This window comes from Eurytemora carolleeae, unplaced genomic scaffold (genome assembly GCF_000591075.1).
Source record: "Eurytemora carolleeae unplaced genomic scaffold, Eaff_2.0 scaffold1013, whole genome shotgun sequence".
NCBI classification, from domain to species: Eukaryota; Metazoa; Arthropoda; class Copepoda; order Calanoida; family Temoridae; genus Eurytemora; species Eurytemora carolleeae.
Genome location: NW_019397219.1, coordinates 113,738 through 129,611, shown reverse-complemented (window position 1 = coordinate 129,611; position 15,874 = coordinate 113,738). Strand labels below are relative to the sequence as shown.

The following is a 15,874-nucleotide window of genomic DNA, read 5'->3' as shown; positions in this document are numbered from 1 at the left end:
AATCTACATCATTAAATTCATATTTTTCAAAGCCCTGCACTGGGGCTCTTCTTTAAAAATCTGAAAACAAATCACAAATTTGCAAAAAATTTATATATAAATTGCAAAATCCAGTTATTTAGCAAAACATGTGCAAAAATAAAAATTGCTCAAAATACAAAAGATACATTTTTGAAATGTCCTTGACTCCCACCGAATTCAAATATGAAAAAATATTTGTTAAATTTTTAGAAATTAAAACCTAAATATTTATTAAAGGGGAGTGTGTTGAGCTGAGAGTGCAAAATTGTAAAGTTTTTTTTAAATTTTAAATTTTGGATTTTGGAGGTATGATTTTGATAATCGGTTTTAACAAAGATAATGACGATGAAAAAGGTTTTTTTATGAATTAAGTTGTTTGGGTAAATATTTCTCAATATACAATTGTGAATTGTGAATAAATCAACAGTAGAATCTTCATTTCAGCCAAAATAGAATTAAGATATGCTTAAAGGAATCATGAGTCTTCTAATCCGTTTACATTTGCAACCCAATGTTGTAGACTGTAGATATTTTGAAATATCAAAGGTTTTATACCAACAGGTTGCAAAGATATAGGGATTAGAAAATTTGAGGTTGTGACAACTATAACTAAATTCCTTTGTGGTGATTGTATTGATTAGTTTCAACTCTTAACTCTAATAATTACAGTGTTTACATTAATGCAGGAAAGAAGAAAATGCAGATGGGACATCCTCTTTATATTTCAACTCAAGATTGTCAGGTTAAAAGCGTAATTATAATTGAGCCTTCCTTCTGGGGATAAATTATAATACTGTTGAAAATTTAACGATTTCAAGCGATTTGTCTCTTTTACATATGCAGGACGTCATATACATACATTTCACCAGAAGGGGATCATTCACTTGGCGTACGGTTTACCTTACATTATATGTAATTGTACTGTACACCTTGCTCTTCCTGGTTAATAGTCGGCCCGGTTCGTGAAACCAGAGTTTACAGTAATTGGTTTTTACTCTTTTTGTAATGAAGGGGGTGGTGGCAAAGTATGATTTTTTTAAAATGAAATATTTGAATTATTTAGGTTTGTATTTTGCAGTAGTTATAAAAGCAATATATTTCATGATTTTTTTTGATAAAAATAACATCCTTTCTGGAAATTTGTCATACAAATTGTTACCATTAAGAGCTGAGATTATTGAAAAGTTAGTACACTAAGCTGTTTATTGAAAGATAGCAAGATAAAAAGACAATGCCTTTTTTTGCCATTTTCATTTACCCGCTTTGGTATCGCATCTCAAAGTATCCATAGCAGTAAGCAAAATCTTAAATATAGTTCAGATGAAATTCTAAATTAAAACAATTAGGGAATTATCAATTATATTTTTTTTCAACACTAACTAAATCTTCATATCCAGGCTAACCCTGAGATTGGTTCTGATGTTTCCTTCTCGACCTTCTGTGGAATAAACCCTGCCACCAATACAGCTGAAATGTGCCCAGGGACAAGATTTATTGAAAGATCCAGACTCCTATCCCAAAACTGTATTTCAAGATCATGGGTCGACTTTCAATTTCCGCAATGCCTTGGCCTTTGATTGAATCTCAATAATTCACTGTAAAAAAGTAATTGACAAAATTCTAATACATTTTAGCGTGAGAGCTTCCAAACTTTTGAATAGCGTTAATAAGTTTGATCTACTTCTCTTGTCTGCTAAATCAAGCTGAAAAGTAGTTCAACTTAGTCTACTTGGTTCAACTATGTCTAGCTATCCATTAAATCTGGTCTCAGGATTTGTTGGCAGTCCTGTTCTATGCAATAATGGTCAACAGGGTAAGTTTCTGTCATTTTTTTCGTTTATTAAAGGGAAAATAGAAAAAAAATACATGTCCGCTTTATAATGGTCCCCTTTAAACCCTTTTCAAAAATAATAATCTTTGAACATTTTCTAATAGTGCAACATTTTTTAAATTTGATCGTCCGTTAGCCTTCCCTGAGGTCATGTAAGTTGCCACACAAAATTTACACCCGATCGGTTGAGCCGTTTTGACTTTTTTTTTAGATTCAAATAGACAAACAAACAAACACCAAAGCAAAGTATGCACAAGTTTTAAAAAGAAACTCATTGTTTAATAGTTTTAAAAAATTCTCAAATTTTTATTTTTAACTTTTTCATCTTGTTTTAGATATTCTTGCTGGCTTTCAATCCTACACTATGGCATGTAATAAAGAAGGTAAACTCAAAAATTCTAATTTCTATTTTTTCCGCCTTTTTTCATATACAGTGATAACCAAAAACTCTGAAATAGGAAGACGACTTTATAACAATACTTAGTGTATTTTATGATATTACAAAGTAAATGGTTGAACTAGACACTTAATAAATAATTAAAATGTATCTGTTTACACTGCACAATTGCTGTGTTCAATACTAATTGGACTATTCAAAGGCATATATTGAGTATAAAAGTCGTCTTCCTATTTCAGAATTTTCTGGTTATCACTGTATGCATATATTTAAATTTGGTTTTCCGGGTTTAATTAAAAAGTTTAATTTCCTTCTTCCAGGTTGTTCAATTTTCTGGTTTAATTATTAATTCAGTGGAATCTATTGTGAAAAGAATCATAAAGATAATAAAGGGAGAGTAAAAACAGGATTAGAAAAAAAACAAAATTAAAGTTTTGCAGGGTTTTAGGTTTTTTGAAAAAATATTGCTAATAAACCGAAAATATTTTTTTTACATAGTAAAATTAATAATCCGCGAAACTATTTTTTTTGTAAAAAAAACATCATTCTTCAGAAATCGATTTGAAAATGTTTGTAAAAAATATATATTAAAAAAATTTTGTTGTTCTAAATAGCGCTAATCACCATGTAAATCAGAAAGAAAAAAAATATTCAAAAATAGTTTTTTATAAACATTTTTAATTTTTAGGTGTTCCATCAACCTACACCAAAATATCAGCACTTAGAGATTGGATTGATTATACGCTCAGTAAATATCAAGATTAAAGATTGGATTGATTATACGCTTATTAAATATCAAGATAAAAGATTGGATTGATTATACGCTTAGTAAATATCAAGATTAAAAATTGGATTGATTAAATGCGCTTAGAGATTGGATTGATTACATGCTCAGTAAATATGAAGATTTGGATTGATTATACGATTAGTAAATATCAAGATTAAAAATTGGATTGATTGAATAGCTCTTGGAGTTTAAATTGATTAAACACTCAGTAAATATCAAGATTAGAGTTTGGATTGAATATATTTTCAGATCAAGGATAGAGATTAAGTTTTAATCTTAAATCTTCACAATTAATAACTATTGACTAAGTTATATATTTTCAAGGTCAAAGATTTTCTTTATTTATTACCGTATGTACACAAAAAAAAGATAAATAAATCAAACAGCTTAGTTATGTTCTACATTGGACTGCGCAATTATAATAACTGGTGCATATTTTGGTTGAGGGGACGTATGCCTGGTGGGGAAAGGAGGTAGAGGCGTGCTTGTACCACTGTACACTTCAGTGCTGTACATATTTGGTTTGGTGCTAAGGTCAATTGAAGGGGCAAAAGTCTTCGCCTGCAAAAAAAAACCAGCTTTGCCATGTGTTTCGTATTTTATTAAAAGAGAGTGACTGGCTAGGTGTAGTAGTTGAACTGAGAGTGCAAAATTACAACTTACTCGCTGAAGGGCCCGGCATTGCCCGTGGAATAATAAAAAATATTTGAAGAAAAAATATTTCGATTTTTGAAAAATTCAAATTTTTGAATTTTTTTCCCTATGTTACCCCCGGGGTACTCATGGGTTCCCTCAAAAAATGTCAACCCATTCGGTCCAGCCGTTTGGCCGGCTATAGGGAACATATATATGAATGTCTTGTTTTATTATATAGAAGAAGACAGGCTTCATTTAATATTGATATATTAGGTAATATGAAAAATGTTTTATAGCCTGGACAAAAATGTAACAAAAATTCATTTACTAGGTAATTTGCTGTTTCGGAAAAATTTTCTCAAAAAAATTATGGATGTGCATTTGATTATTTTGAATTCTTATTTGCCATAAATGTTTTTGCAGATCACTTTAAATTTCTGCAAATTTCGTCTTACCAATAAAATTCAAGGAAGGTTTTGGGATAAGAATAAAATATTACAAAAATAGATGACTGAAAAAAATTCGTTATTTTCGATGAAGACGGATTTCATAAGAACATGTTTTTGGCCTTTTGTAGCAATTGCATGCAACGTAAAATCATTTTCCAGTTTTAAATTAATCTTGATATTTTTTTTTCAATACTATACTCTCAGTTCAACTACCATACCTAGCAAGTCACTCCCATTAATGTAGATGATAAAATATGATTCTTCATATTTTTCTTTTCCAAATGGTAAAAAAGAACATGAAAAGCATTTTCAGTTCATTAACATTTTATAATTCAAATTGTCTAAATCTTTGATTGGCAATGAATACATGTTAAAAAGTTATTCCAATGCCTTTTAATCTAAAAAAGTGTAGACAATTTTAAACATATTTAAATATTTGATTAGATTTTCAAAAGAGTTTTGCTCAGAAGAAAGAAGATTTATAACCAGTCACCATTTTTCATGTTTATTATGACACCCTGTATTTTTATCAAAATAGAAGAAAAACATATTAGAAAGATTGTAAGACTATCTATACTTAATTATGATCTGCTTCAATGAAAACTTTGTTAAATCGCTACCTAACAATTTTATTGATGTCATTTTTACTATACAGTTGGGCCCGTAAAATTGTGGAATAGAAAAAAACGACTTTTAGACTTTTAATCATGATTTTGAATAGTCCATCAACATTGAGCAAAGAAAAATTGTGCAGTTTACGCAAACCCATCCTACTTAGTTTAATGGGTACTACTGTTACAGTTTGATGGGTACTACTGTAACTGAAGATATAACTGAACATTATATAACAGTGTAAGCTGTCAAGGATAACTTGAAATACCATAAATATTGTTAGAATAATGATTACATGTATCTAAATATGTCCATGGTGTCCTTGTTCATTATAGTATTTTTAGGCATTTATAGGATTTAGATTAATTCATAGATAATATAAATCAGTCGTATACTTTAAGTAACTGAGAAAAAATAACTTCGAATCCATCCGAGTTTGTCATTTCTAATTTCAATTAATTTCATAATCATTTTTGATTAAATTGATTTTATGATAACTGTCTAATTGATTGATATTATACCTGGCTCCACTTGACATTACTGAGGGATGCTGTCCCATCATAAACTCTGGAATATTTAGGGTTTTAATTTTTTGATCTTATTAACAGGGTTATTTAGAATATTTAGAGCTTTAATCTTTTGATCTATTTACAGGCTTTCCCAAAAAATTTAAATGACACATTGTGCTTAGTATTTACTAATGAAAATAAAAAAGCAAAAGAGAAAAAAAATGAGAAATTCGCTTCTGTTTTCTAGTATTTCTTGGAAATACACGTAATGTAAATCGAGAAGCAGTTAAACTAAGTTGTGCGCAAGTTCAAGTTCAAAAGAAATAAATCAACTTAGTCTATGTTGTTAAACTCCTTGCTGTTCATTAAAAATACCTGGGTTTATTCTGATCATATGATCCCCGTCCATCCACTCCTTGGAACATGTAAACTTTGTGACCATCAACCTCTTCGTAGGGTCCTAGGTCAGTTAGAGGACCTCTTTGTGGACTTGATAGTTCTGTTTTGGGACTTCTTTGGTCGGAAGTTGCAATTTGAATTCCACTTAGAGGTTGGGATGAAAACTGAGGTAGTTGCTGTTGTTGTTGTTGTTGTTGTTGTTGTTGTTGTAGAAGCTGCGGTGGTTGTTGTTGCTGCTGTTGTTGTAGTCGAGGCTGTACAAAGTGTTGTTGATGCTGTTTCTGAAGTTGTTGTTGAACCTGTTGAGCAAACTGTTGTTTATGAAACTGGAATGCTTGATTGTTCCACCGGGTTGGAGGAAGTTGTCTAGAAAAATCATTGATTAATTAAAATAACAGATAGGACACTAGATGTCGTCTTTTCAAGATTTGGATGAAACTCGTTCACAATAACCCAGGGGCAGAAGCCCACAGGAGTTTCGCGCAGTCGGCGTAGAATTACAAGACAGAGAGATAATAATAATAATAATAATAATAATAATATAATATCACTAAATAAAATGATAATGATTAATGAAATAAGTATAATATAATGATATTTAGTACAGCCAGGACATTCTTGGATCTAGTAAGTTTCCTGTGCGCAACTTTGGTTCATTAAAACCCTTTCATTTTTCTAAATCAGTTCCTTTAAAGTTTAAATTTTAGTGTACGTGAAAATATAAATGTTTAGAAAATTCAAATTATCGCAGAGATTCTTAAAAACAGATAATAACGAGTAGACAATTATTGAAGCATCTTTTGTTACTAGATTTCTGAAAATAAATTTGATTTTCATGAATGATTCACTTAACAATAAGTCTTTTGTTTTTACTAAGACTGGGTTTTCACTGATTTTTTATTAAATTAGATTTCATTTAATTAAAAAGTTTGGCTCTCAATTGCGTTTAAATTACAACTCTTTAGATTACATATTAAATCAATACTATTTTGCAATTTATTGAATTTTCTGGATTTTTATTTGGAAATTTGGTTAAAAGGTGTATGTCACCTTCATAGAGAAAAAGATGTACTTGAGGTGGGGAAGATTTCCCAACCAGAATATTTATTAAACTAACCTTGTATTTATTGTATCTATTCTGCTAATGTCTGTTGTTGGTTTGAAAACTAATCTTCGCTCTGAAATATGAGATTTCAATTTAAAGTTTGTTTTAGATTCATGAAAAAGATTCTAAAAATAATTATATTTCTAAAGTTTACGTTGAAACAAATTACCTTGTTGTTTTTGTTTATTGTACTGCAAGTTTTTCTTTAGATAAACTGATTTCTTGAGAATTACTGGCTTCTTATTGGCTAGACTCAGACCAATAGGATCCCATCTATTCAAACATTAATTGAGCAAATGCTGGAAAGTATAAAAACGGTGGAATAAAAAGACGATATTTAACCTTGGTAAATAGTTTTACCAGTACAGGTTTACCTCAAAGAATGAGATTACAAAGACGACAGAAAAGAATATATACTGTTTTCTTCAATTTATGGCAAATAGTTGATATATGTTTCTTTCTTTCCCAAATCCATGTATAAGCCATTAAAAGACTATATTAGATTACTGAATTACAGTCTAATCACCCTTTATCTTATAATCATAACTTGGCCTAACAATCATCTTTCTATTGCACTATAGAATAAATATATCCAATAACATCCGTCAATTTTTGTCAAGTCAAAAGTAGGCTGATTTAACAAACTGTGACTTTTGAATAAAATTTTACCTATTCAAAACTATTTTTCGCTTGTTTTCTTTTTTACTTTATCTCTGGTGGATGGGGTTTAAATGTACAAGAAGAAAAAGTAAACTCCGTTAGTTTAAAGATTGCTGAATAAAAGACTAAAACGCGATTGAATTAAAATGTAAGAAACAGAAAGCATCTCGCCCTGGTTAGTCCAGCAGGATCAAGGTTATAAAGCAAGGAAAGTTAATTGTAGTTGCGCATACTCTCCGAACATATTGGAACCAGTTCTCTTTGGGCGGAATTTGTAAACAAGAATAGATGCATCAGTGTTCGTTTAGTATCCGAGGAGGTTAACAGCATTAAATTTTAATAATCTTGAAAATTCACATAATAGTTTCCTATGACCAGAATATTTCATTGATTTTTTATGTGAAAGATGAATCCTATGTTAGGCTTCGACATCCGTCTTGTGTTTACATTACCGCCCAGAGACAGTACACTGCAGTACAAAAGATGGGTACACCTCTGAAATAACTTTACTTGCATCATAACCTTGAGCAGGATCAAGTCTCAGTAAAAATTTGGATTGAGAGACAACTTTAATAATTCCTCTTTAATCTTTTATTAAAAAATTGTAGAACGATCATGAACACTTTCCATAATGACCCGCATTCGTTTCAACTCCAATCAATACAAAAATATTGGATTTTAAAAAATTGGCTTTTTCGGAAATGTTCTGAATATTTTATAGCATACTGTAACTTTAATCGAGCCTAAAAGAAATATTTATTTTTGAAATGCCAGGACTGGAAAATTTTGTGCTACTTGTAATTTTAGGTTCATCCGAATGATTGCCAAAATATTATCAAAATAAAGACGACATGTTTTTCTCTACTAATCGAAAAGTTTATTATTTAATGGAAAGTAACATTATGTTTTAATAAATGATGAGATTTGTCCAGTTTTTTCGTTTTTGTCATTTCATTTCAGTGTTTTTTTGTTTACGTAAGGCTTTTTATAAAGAAATTGAAACTTAGTTGTGCAAACCTTTCAGATTTCAAACTTAGATTATTTGACTTAAAAGAATTGAAGTTTGAATTAAATTGAAATTTGTAAATATATAGGGATTATAAAATCTGTTCGTGGTAAAAGCACAAAACCCAAAGAGAATAGAATATATATTTGAGTGGATTTTACTAGAAAAAAGTGTAAAACGGCCATTCTGTTGTACTGTTTCCATACTGCAGGTGTACTTTACATATTTGTGCTATATAACCTTTTGGGCCCTGGAACATCATTTTAAAGAAAATCTAAAATTAACATAGAAAGAAAACCAAATTATGAAATAGGCTGGTTTCATAATTGACCAATGATCATTTCACATAGACTTTCACTTTACAAACGATGATTTTCCGTTATAACTACAAATCAAATGATGTTTTTATTCACCTAATTCATTTTGTAAAGTTTATTTAACAGCTTTAAAAAATTAGAAATTGAAATGGATAGTCTAGGAAACATACTACATTAATGTACTCTACTGCATATATTTTTTGTGAACATTTACATGATTTGTACACTTTGAACTCCCTTTAAGGCTGAAAGGGACTGACAAAATTCATACCGAAGGATTGTCTAAATTCCACTCTAATATATATTCTAATTTCTTTGAAAAAACCTTTCTCTCATGTACATTTACAAAATTATATTTTAAAAAAAAGTTTTTTTCGTGCTAAATTTTTTCTCTCTGAATAATATATAAATACATAAAAATGTTTCTTTAGTTTCTCCTTGAACTTTCCTAAATAGTAAATTAAGCTTATTTCAAAACTTTGTATTACCTGTTATCCTGTAGAGAAAGAGGTCTACTTAGACTTACTCCTTGATCAACAGAACTTTCACGTCTAAATATTAAAAATAAAAACTTTAAATAATCAATATGTTAAATGCAGGTTCTGCTGGTTAAAATCAGCATTGAACGTATTGATTATATGTTTCTTAACATTTTTCAGAAATATGATTTAAATTTTGACCAACTTGTTTTAAAGATATTGTTGATATATTCGGATCTACACAAACTACTAAAACATTTTGGAATAAGGAATTATAAAGCTATTATACCGCCGAAAAATATTCCTTAACAATAGTTAATGAAATAGTGTTTCTACCGAATTCAGCTAAAAGGCTCGTAATTGTGAACGGCGTTTGAACTTTTAAAAGTAAAATATAAATTTTTGATTAAAAGTTGATTACACTAATGCCTCAAATTAAGGTATTATAAACTTTCTTAAAAAGGAATTGAGTTTTTGCCACAAACTTAAATTTTCTAAGCCCTTTATCTCTGCGACCGGAAGTTGTAACCCTTTGATATTTCAAACTTGGATTACTTGATTTATCATAATTCATAGTTTGAAATATCTAAAAAGATATAGGGATTAGAAAATCAGAGTTTGTGGTAAAAACTCAAATCCTTTGCGCACAAACAACATACTTGGTAATTATATTTTTTAAATTGTTGAATATTTTCTTTGAAGAATTTGATCAGTATTTGTTTGTTATGTTGACGTCACCTTTCAGAAACAGTTGGTTGTCGTCTTCTTGGGAAACCTGGGCTAACTTGTGGAGACCCCCTTCCCCTCACCTTAATTAGTAGAATTAAAATAGAATAATGTATAAACATTTTCCCTCAGAGAGTTTAGAAAACATAGGTGTAAAATTCAACATAGTGTAGAAAACATAGGTGTAAAATTTGGCATAGTGCAGAAAGCATAGGTGTAAAATTTGGCATAGTGTAGAAAACGTGTAAATTTGGCATAGTGTAGAAAACATAGGTGTAAAATTTGGCATAGTGTAGAAAACATAGGTGTAAAATTTGGCATAGTGTAGAAAACGTGTAAAATTTGGCATAGTGTAGAAAACATAGGTGTAAAATTTGGCATAGTCTTGAAAACATAGGTGTAAAATTTGCCATAGTGTAGAAAACATAGGTGTAAAATTTGGCACAGTGTAGAAAACGTGTAAAGTTTGGCATAGTGTAGAAATAATAGGTGTAAAGTTTGGCACAGTGTAGAAAACACAGGTGTAAAATTTGGCATAGTGTAGAAAACGTGTAAAATTTGGCATAGTGTAGAAAACATAAGTGTAAAATTTGGCATAGTCTTGAAAACATAGGTGTAAAATTTGCCATAGTGTAGAAAACATAGGTGTAAAATTTGGCATAGTGTAGAAAATGTGTAAAATTATAAAACTTTATCTGATCAATTCCTCTACTCTTCCTGCTAACAATTGATTAAAATGATCACACTTCACGTAATGAATTCTAATTACTCTACATGCTGACAATTGATTAGAATGATCACATTTTATCTGATAAATTCCCCTGCTCTGCCTGCTAACAATTAAATAAAATGATCACCTTTACACGATCAATTCTCCTAATCTGCCTGCTAACAATTGATTAAAATGGTCACATTTTACGTAATCAATTCTCCTACTTTGCCTGCTAACAATTGATTTAAATGATCACATTTTACCTGATCAATTCGTCTACTCTGCCTACTGCCAAGCCATCGATTGATCTGTCTTGAATCTGAGAAACTGATGAGACATAATGCAAGTACGAATAATAATTTTAAATCCGTCATCTGAAAAATAAAAGGATTCAAATTAAAATATTATCTTTATCAAATGTGATTAAGGGTTTTGTAATTTCAACTTATTCATTCCGTATTGCAAAATACAGGGTTATCCACAAAGAATAAGTCTATAATGACGACCTACAATAATTTTTCGACGAATTCGTAAATAGTTGATGTATTTTTTATTTGGTATATACAATGCTGCTCTTAAAACGAGGATTTTTTGTCCGCTTGTGTCTCTGTCACGTGGATGATTGTAGGTTGTAATATCTGAATTATTTGTTCGGAATTAAATTGATTTTTTTATGGTCCAAGTCAAATATTGCAACTTTGTAAATTTGTATTGATGCTATATTCTTTGGTATGCATCGTGTTTAACAATTTTCTCCTTATAGACGCATCAGATAGAAGTAAGATTAGTAGCAATCCCCATCGAATATTGTTCGACGTAAGCCTAACCCCGCATTCATTTTTTGCGAACACCCCCTTTAAAATGAATTTTAATAACATATTGCCAATGATAGAAGTTCATTGTTTTTCTCATCCTGTTTGTATACATGTTAAATGTTTTGTCCATGTTATTTAAGAATAGTAAAAAAACGTATCTTTTGCTTGCTGAAACAACTGATGAGACCACTTTACGCTCTTATTTAAAAATAGTAAACCGTAAAAATGTTTCATTGGTATCAAATGAATTCCAAAGTTTTTCTCTACAATGCTGCATTCTCAGTTCAAATATGTTACATAGCCGGTCTCTCCCTTTAATCAAGAATTCCATTATGCCGATACGTTCACTGCAGTATTAAGATTGTATAATATACTTGTGATATTCGCATTTTATTTGATCTGCCAAGCTGAGAAACCCATACATATTTTATTGAGCCCATTTCTAATGTTTCTCATAATAAAACAATTGTCTGCACATGTTTTGTACAATTTGTGGCAAGTTTATTAAATTGTCATAAGCTATGTATTTGAAGCTTAGTAGACATTAAGCACGATTTTAGAACTGCTATATGTAAAAATCTTGAACCTATTGTACAAGATTGTAAAACGTCCTTGGCATTCAGTACATCCGACAACTAAATCTCTCATTTCCCAATAAATCCAATTTGTTAAAGGATTCCTGATCTGATGAAAAAGTAGAAAAATGTTGAAATATTTTTTTACCAAATAAGATTTGTATTTATATAAATAAAAAATTTACAACTTATTAATGTTTACAAGGTGAAACATTTAAGCCAACTTTTAAGGTTTTAATAAAGAGAAGAAAATGGATTGATCAAATGAATTTTCTGAGATGCGATATTGTTATGATAAACTAATTTGTGACTAAATTGAGAAAAAATAAAGGTTAGAGTGTTTTAGAGCAAAAAAGAAGATTTGATTGGGTCGAGAAATCATTCGCAGAATATCAGGTTTAATTGAAGGTTAGGTTGAAGATGAATGCGGCCAGATAATCGTCGTTTAAAGTACATAACATATAGAACAAATATTATGATATGTAAACTACAAACAAATGCCCCGAATTATTCGACATTTATAACTTGTAATATCTGAATGATTAGTTTTAAATTTAAAAGATTTATTTACGGTCGGTTATAAGGGATTTTTAAGCATTTACTCCCAATATACACAACAGATAGAATTAAAATTAGTAGTGATCAAAACCGAATTCAATTCGGGATCAGCCTATACCCCCTTTCATTTTTCGCGAACACTCCCTTCAAAGAACTTAGGATTAATACCCTGAAGTTAAGGGTTAAGGAATATTGGTTAAGAAGGATAAGACCAGGAAGGTTAGGGTTAAGTAATATTAGTTAGGAAGGATTAAGGCCAGGAAGGTTAGCGTTAAGGAATTTTGGTTAGGAAGGGGTGTGGTAAATAGTGTTGTAAAATTCTTGTTTCTTCTCGCATACAGCTTGGATATTGTCTGATAAACTAGGAGTATTTTCTTGGAGTATTCTTTCCTAGCCTGATTCTTTCTCTTCTGGTAGCATGTTTTTTTCGAAGTCTCGTCTTCCGGTTTTCTTTACCCGATTTCCGGTATGGGACTCACTTCTTGTTTTGAGCAATTGTCTCCGTCACTTCTTGTTGTATCACAAGTCCCGTGCTAAGATTTACTACACGATTCAACCCTTTTGACGTACCGTGTTTTAATTCCATCAGCTCTAAAAACTCCTTATCACTCAGTAAGGCTTCAATCCTAGTTTTGTCCTCATTACTAACCAACCTATCTATGTAAATAAGATCTTCTGTACTATCCACCAGCTCTCTCTCTTCATCACTCATCAAGTTGTCCACTCTATCCAGCAATCTAGATAGCTTAGTTCCCTTTGTTTCTCGACTTCTTCTTCATCATCTCTCCAATTCTTATTCTTTAGACTCAGGATCTATCCCAACCCATCAATATTCCTTGTATTTTTCCGGGATACTTCTGGTTTCCAGGGAATTTGGTACTTTAAGTCTTAATTCTTAAACTATCAGAAATATTTCTTGAATCAGCATATCCTTCCTTTACGCTTGGTTAACTTCATCCAGACATACGTTGTTAGAATTGTTCTCTGCTAAACTCCTTTCAGGTGCCACAACCATGGTTCCCTGTTCCTGTTTCTGTCGGTCTTTTCTCTCTTTTCTGTTTTAGTTCCTTAGGCATGCAAAACAGGCATGTTTTCTTCAACTTTGTATCGTAAAGTCCCTTGAGCATTTCATTCTTAAATTCAACCAGGCTCCCCTTGTTTGGAGCGTGACCATAACTCTTCCTTGGCAGCATAATATTCTCTGGTATCCCCAACACTTTCCTGTTTCTTGCCCAGGTATTCCTGTTTCCAATAAAACTTTATCTTGTCTGTATGAGCTCTTCTAGTATCACCCTCCTTTCTCTGTTTCTTTTCTAGGTATTCCTGTCCCTGGCTATACTCATCATATTTTTGTGTTTTCATCATTTCTGCAAAAAAAAAACTCCTGATTCACATCTCTCAAATGCTACTCCCGTTTGAAAAAACAGTATTATCTCTCTTCTAGCTGCTACATGAAACCATCATCCTTCTTATATCTTTATCTGGGATGTTTCCCAGTCATCGTTAAGCAAATGAATTTTCAAGTTTTCGCACAATTCAAACATTATCTCTTGATTTCTATCATATTCTGGAGCTCTTTCAATAAAGCCCTGTACTCTTTCTCTTGTACAATTTTCGATATCACACATCTCATCGTATGTATCCTCTGTTGCTTCCCCTGTTTCCACTACTCTCTGTAGATGTTTCATACGTTGTTGTGATTTATCTATCTTCTTGTTCTGCTCCAACATTGCTTTTACTTATTGAATCTTTTTTAATGTTTTCCATTCTACATTTTTCTTTCTGTGTTGCAACTCCATTTCTTCCACTCTCTGCAACAGGGCTTTAAATTCTTTGCATTGAAGTTTTCCATCTTCTCTTCTGGTTTCATTCATGATTGGTCTTCTGATATTTGGTTCTTTATCAAAACTGTCCACTTACATTTCGTTACACTGTCCACAACTTGTTGCTTCACTGTTACTGTTCTTCTGACACAGTTTTTCTCCTATTACTATTTAAAACAGGTAACCACTTGTATTTGTTCCTTGGAGTCTGTGAAATTTAACTAGGGTTTCTTGATTCACGCCGCTGCTACCACTTTTGTAGTAAATACCCTACCCCATAAACTGCTCTCAGACCCGTATCTATCCAGGTACAATTCAGTTCCACTCAGTTATCAATGTCTAAACCCAGTTACAATCTTGTAACCTATCAATGCCAAACTAACGGGCACGATCTTAGCAGCTTTCGATGTCAATACGGACACTAGCTAGTAATCAATCAATGCAACAACACTGGGCATAATCTCATGAGCTATCGATGTCAACTGGACACTAGCTTGTATTCTATCAACGCTAAAACAATGGGGGCAATCTTGTCAGCTATTGATGCCAACAAGGAAACTAGCTAGTAATCGATCAATGCCAAACCAATGGGCACGATCTCACCTCGTATGTTTCAATGAGATCCAAATTACTCTCTCGGCAGCAATCAAATCAGAGTCTCTATATCAAATGATGTATTTGAGGTTTATATGTTACAAGTTAAAGTTAACAGACGTAATTACAATTTTCTACGTCGTTATCTTTATCACATGATTAAGATAATCATGTTACGTATTTACAGCCCAGTTAAAATAGACGCAATTAAGATGTACGTAATTATATATATCACATGATTAAGCTAATCATGCTACGAATTCATTTGAAGTGCAGTTCAAATAAATAATGGATTTTAGGTTGAAGTTTACAAACATAGATAGTTAATAATTTACAACGTACTGCAGGTTTACAGAATATCGTGTTACCTGATATTTATTAAAGGGCAAGGTTAGGTTTTAGAAAAATTGGTTAGGAAGGGGTAAGGCCAGGAAGGATAGGGTTAAGGAATATTGTTTAAGAAGGGGTAAGGCCAGGAAGGATAGGGTTCAGGAATATTGTTTAGGAAGGGGTTAGGCCAGGAAGGATAGGGTTAAGGAATATTGTTTAGGAAGGGGTAAGGCCAGGAAGGATAGGGTTAATAAATCTTGATTTGAAGATTACAGGAAGGATGTAAGCATGGGCTGAAAGTTACATGACTCCTGAGAATCCAGGGTTTCCTCCCTATAGCTGCAATTATAACTGCAAGTGCATTATTGTGTCAACTCTTCTTAAATTCAAACTTTGTCAAACTCTCAGAGAAATTCATTCAGATTTGTTTCATCAGATGTCAATCATTTACAAGCGCGGTTAGAGGATAAAATTCAGGGTGGTAAAATAATTGTTTTACCCCATCTTTTCGGGATGTTACCCCCCCCCCCCCC

The 15,874-nt window shown here is 31.5% G+C and overlaps 2 protein-coding genes across 2 annotated transcripts; one reads left to right on the top strand and one right to left on the bottom strand.

Moving 5' to 3' along the window:
- Positions 1 to 661: 661 nt before the first annotated feature.
- On the top strand, positions 662 to 3,111 carry LOC111712826 (urokinase-type plasminogen activator). The gene is made up of 5 exons (XM_023487562.1): positions 662 to 763; positions 1,419 to 1,503; positions 1,793 to 1,834; positions 2,188 to 2,235; positions 2,938 to 3,111. Exons 1-5 carry the CDS (start codon positions 719 to 721, stop codon positions 3,012 to 3,014), a joined length of 297 nt encoding a protein of 98 aa, XP_023343330.1. The 5' UTR covers positions 662 to 718; the 3' UTR covers positions 3,015 to 3,111.
- A 312-nt stretch (positions 3,112 to 3,423) lies between these two features.
- LOC111712823 (transcription factor SPT20 homolog) lies at positions 3,424 to 14,324 on the bottom strand. Its single transcript, XM_023487558.1, has 9 exons — positions 14,190 to 14,324; positions 10,910 to 11,020; positions 9,947 to 10,017; positions 9,218 to 9,280; positions 6,916 to 7,019; positions 6,759 to 6,819; positions 5,618 to 6,007; positions 5,255 to 5,300; positions 3,424 to 3,597 (listed from the first exon to the last, which is right to left on the bottom strand). The coding sequence occupies exons 1-9, from the start codon at positions 14,322 to 14,324 to the stop codon at positions 3,424 to 3,426; spliced, it is 1,155 nt and encodes a 384-aa protein (XP_023343326.1).
- Positions 14,325 to 15,874: the final 1,550 nt, after the last annotated feature.

Bases quoted from the DNA above. Each gene is read 5' to 3' on its own strand.
- LOC111712826 (XM_023487562.1), top strand. From the start codon at position 719: ATGCAGATGGGACATCCTCTTTATATTTCAACTCAAGATTGTCAG. The intron at 1,504-1,792 runs GGACAAGATTTA...ATCTGGTCTCAG, and splicing joins TACAGCTGAAATGTGCCCAG to GATTTGTTGGCAGTCCTGTT. The intron at 2,236-2,937 runs GTAAACTCAAAA...TTTAATTTTTAG, and splicing joins TATGGCATGTAATAAAGAAG to GTGTTCCATCAACCTACACC.
- LOC111712823 (XM_023487558.1), bottom strand. From the start codon at position 14,324: ATGTTGGAGCAGAACAAGAAGATAGATAAATCACAACAACGTATGAAA. The intron at 6,820-6,915 runs GTAATTTGTTTC...CTCATATTTCAG, and splicing joins CAATAAACAAAAACAACAAG to AGCGAAGATTAGTTTTCAAA. The intron at 3,598-5,254 runs GTATAATATCAA...TTTTTTTTGCAG, and splicing joins GTAATGTCAAGTGGAGCCAG to GCGAAGACTTTTGCCCCTTC.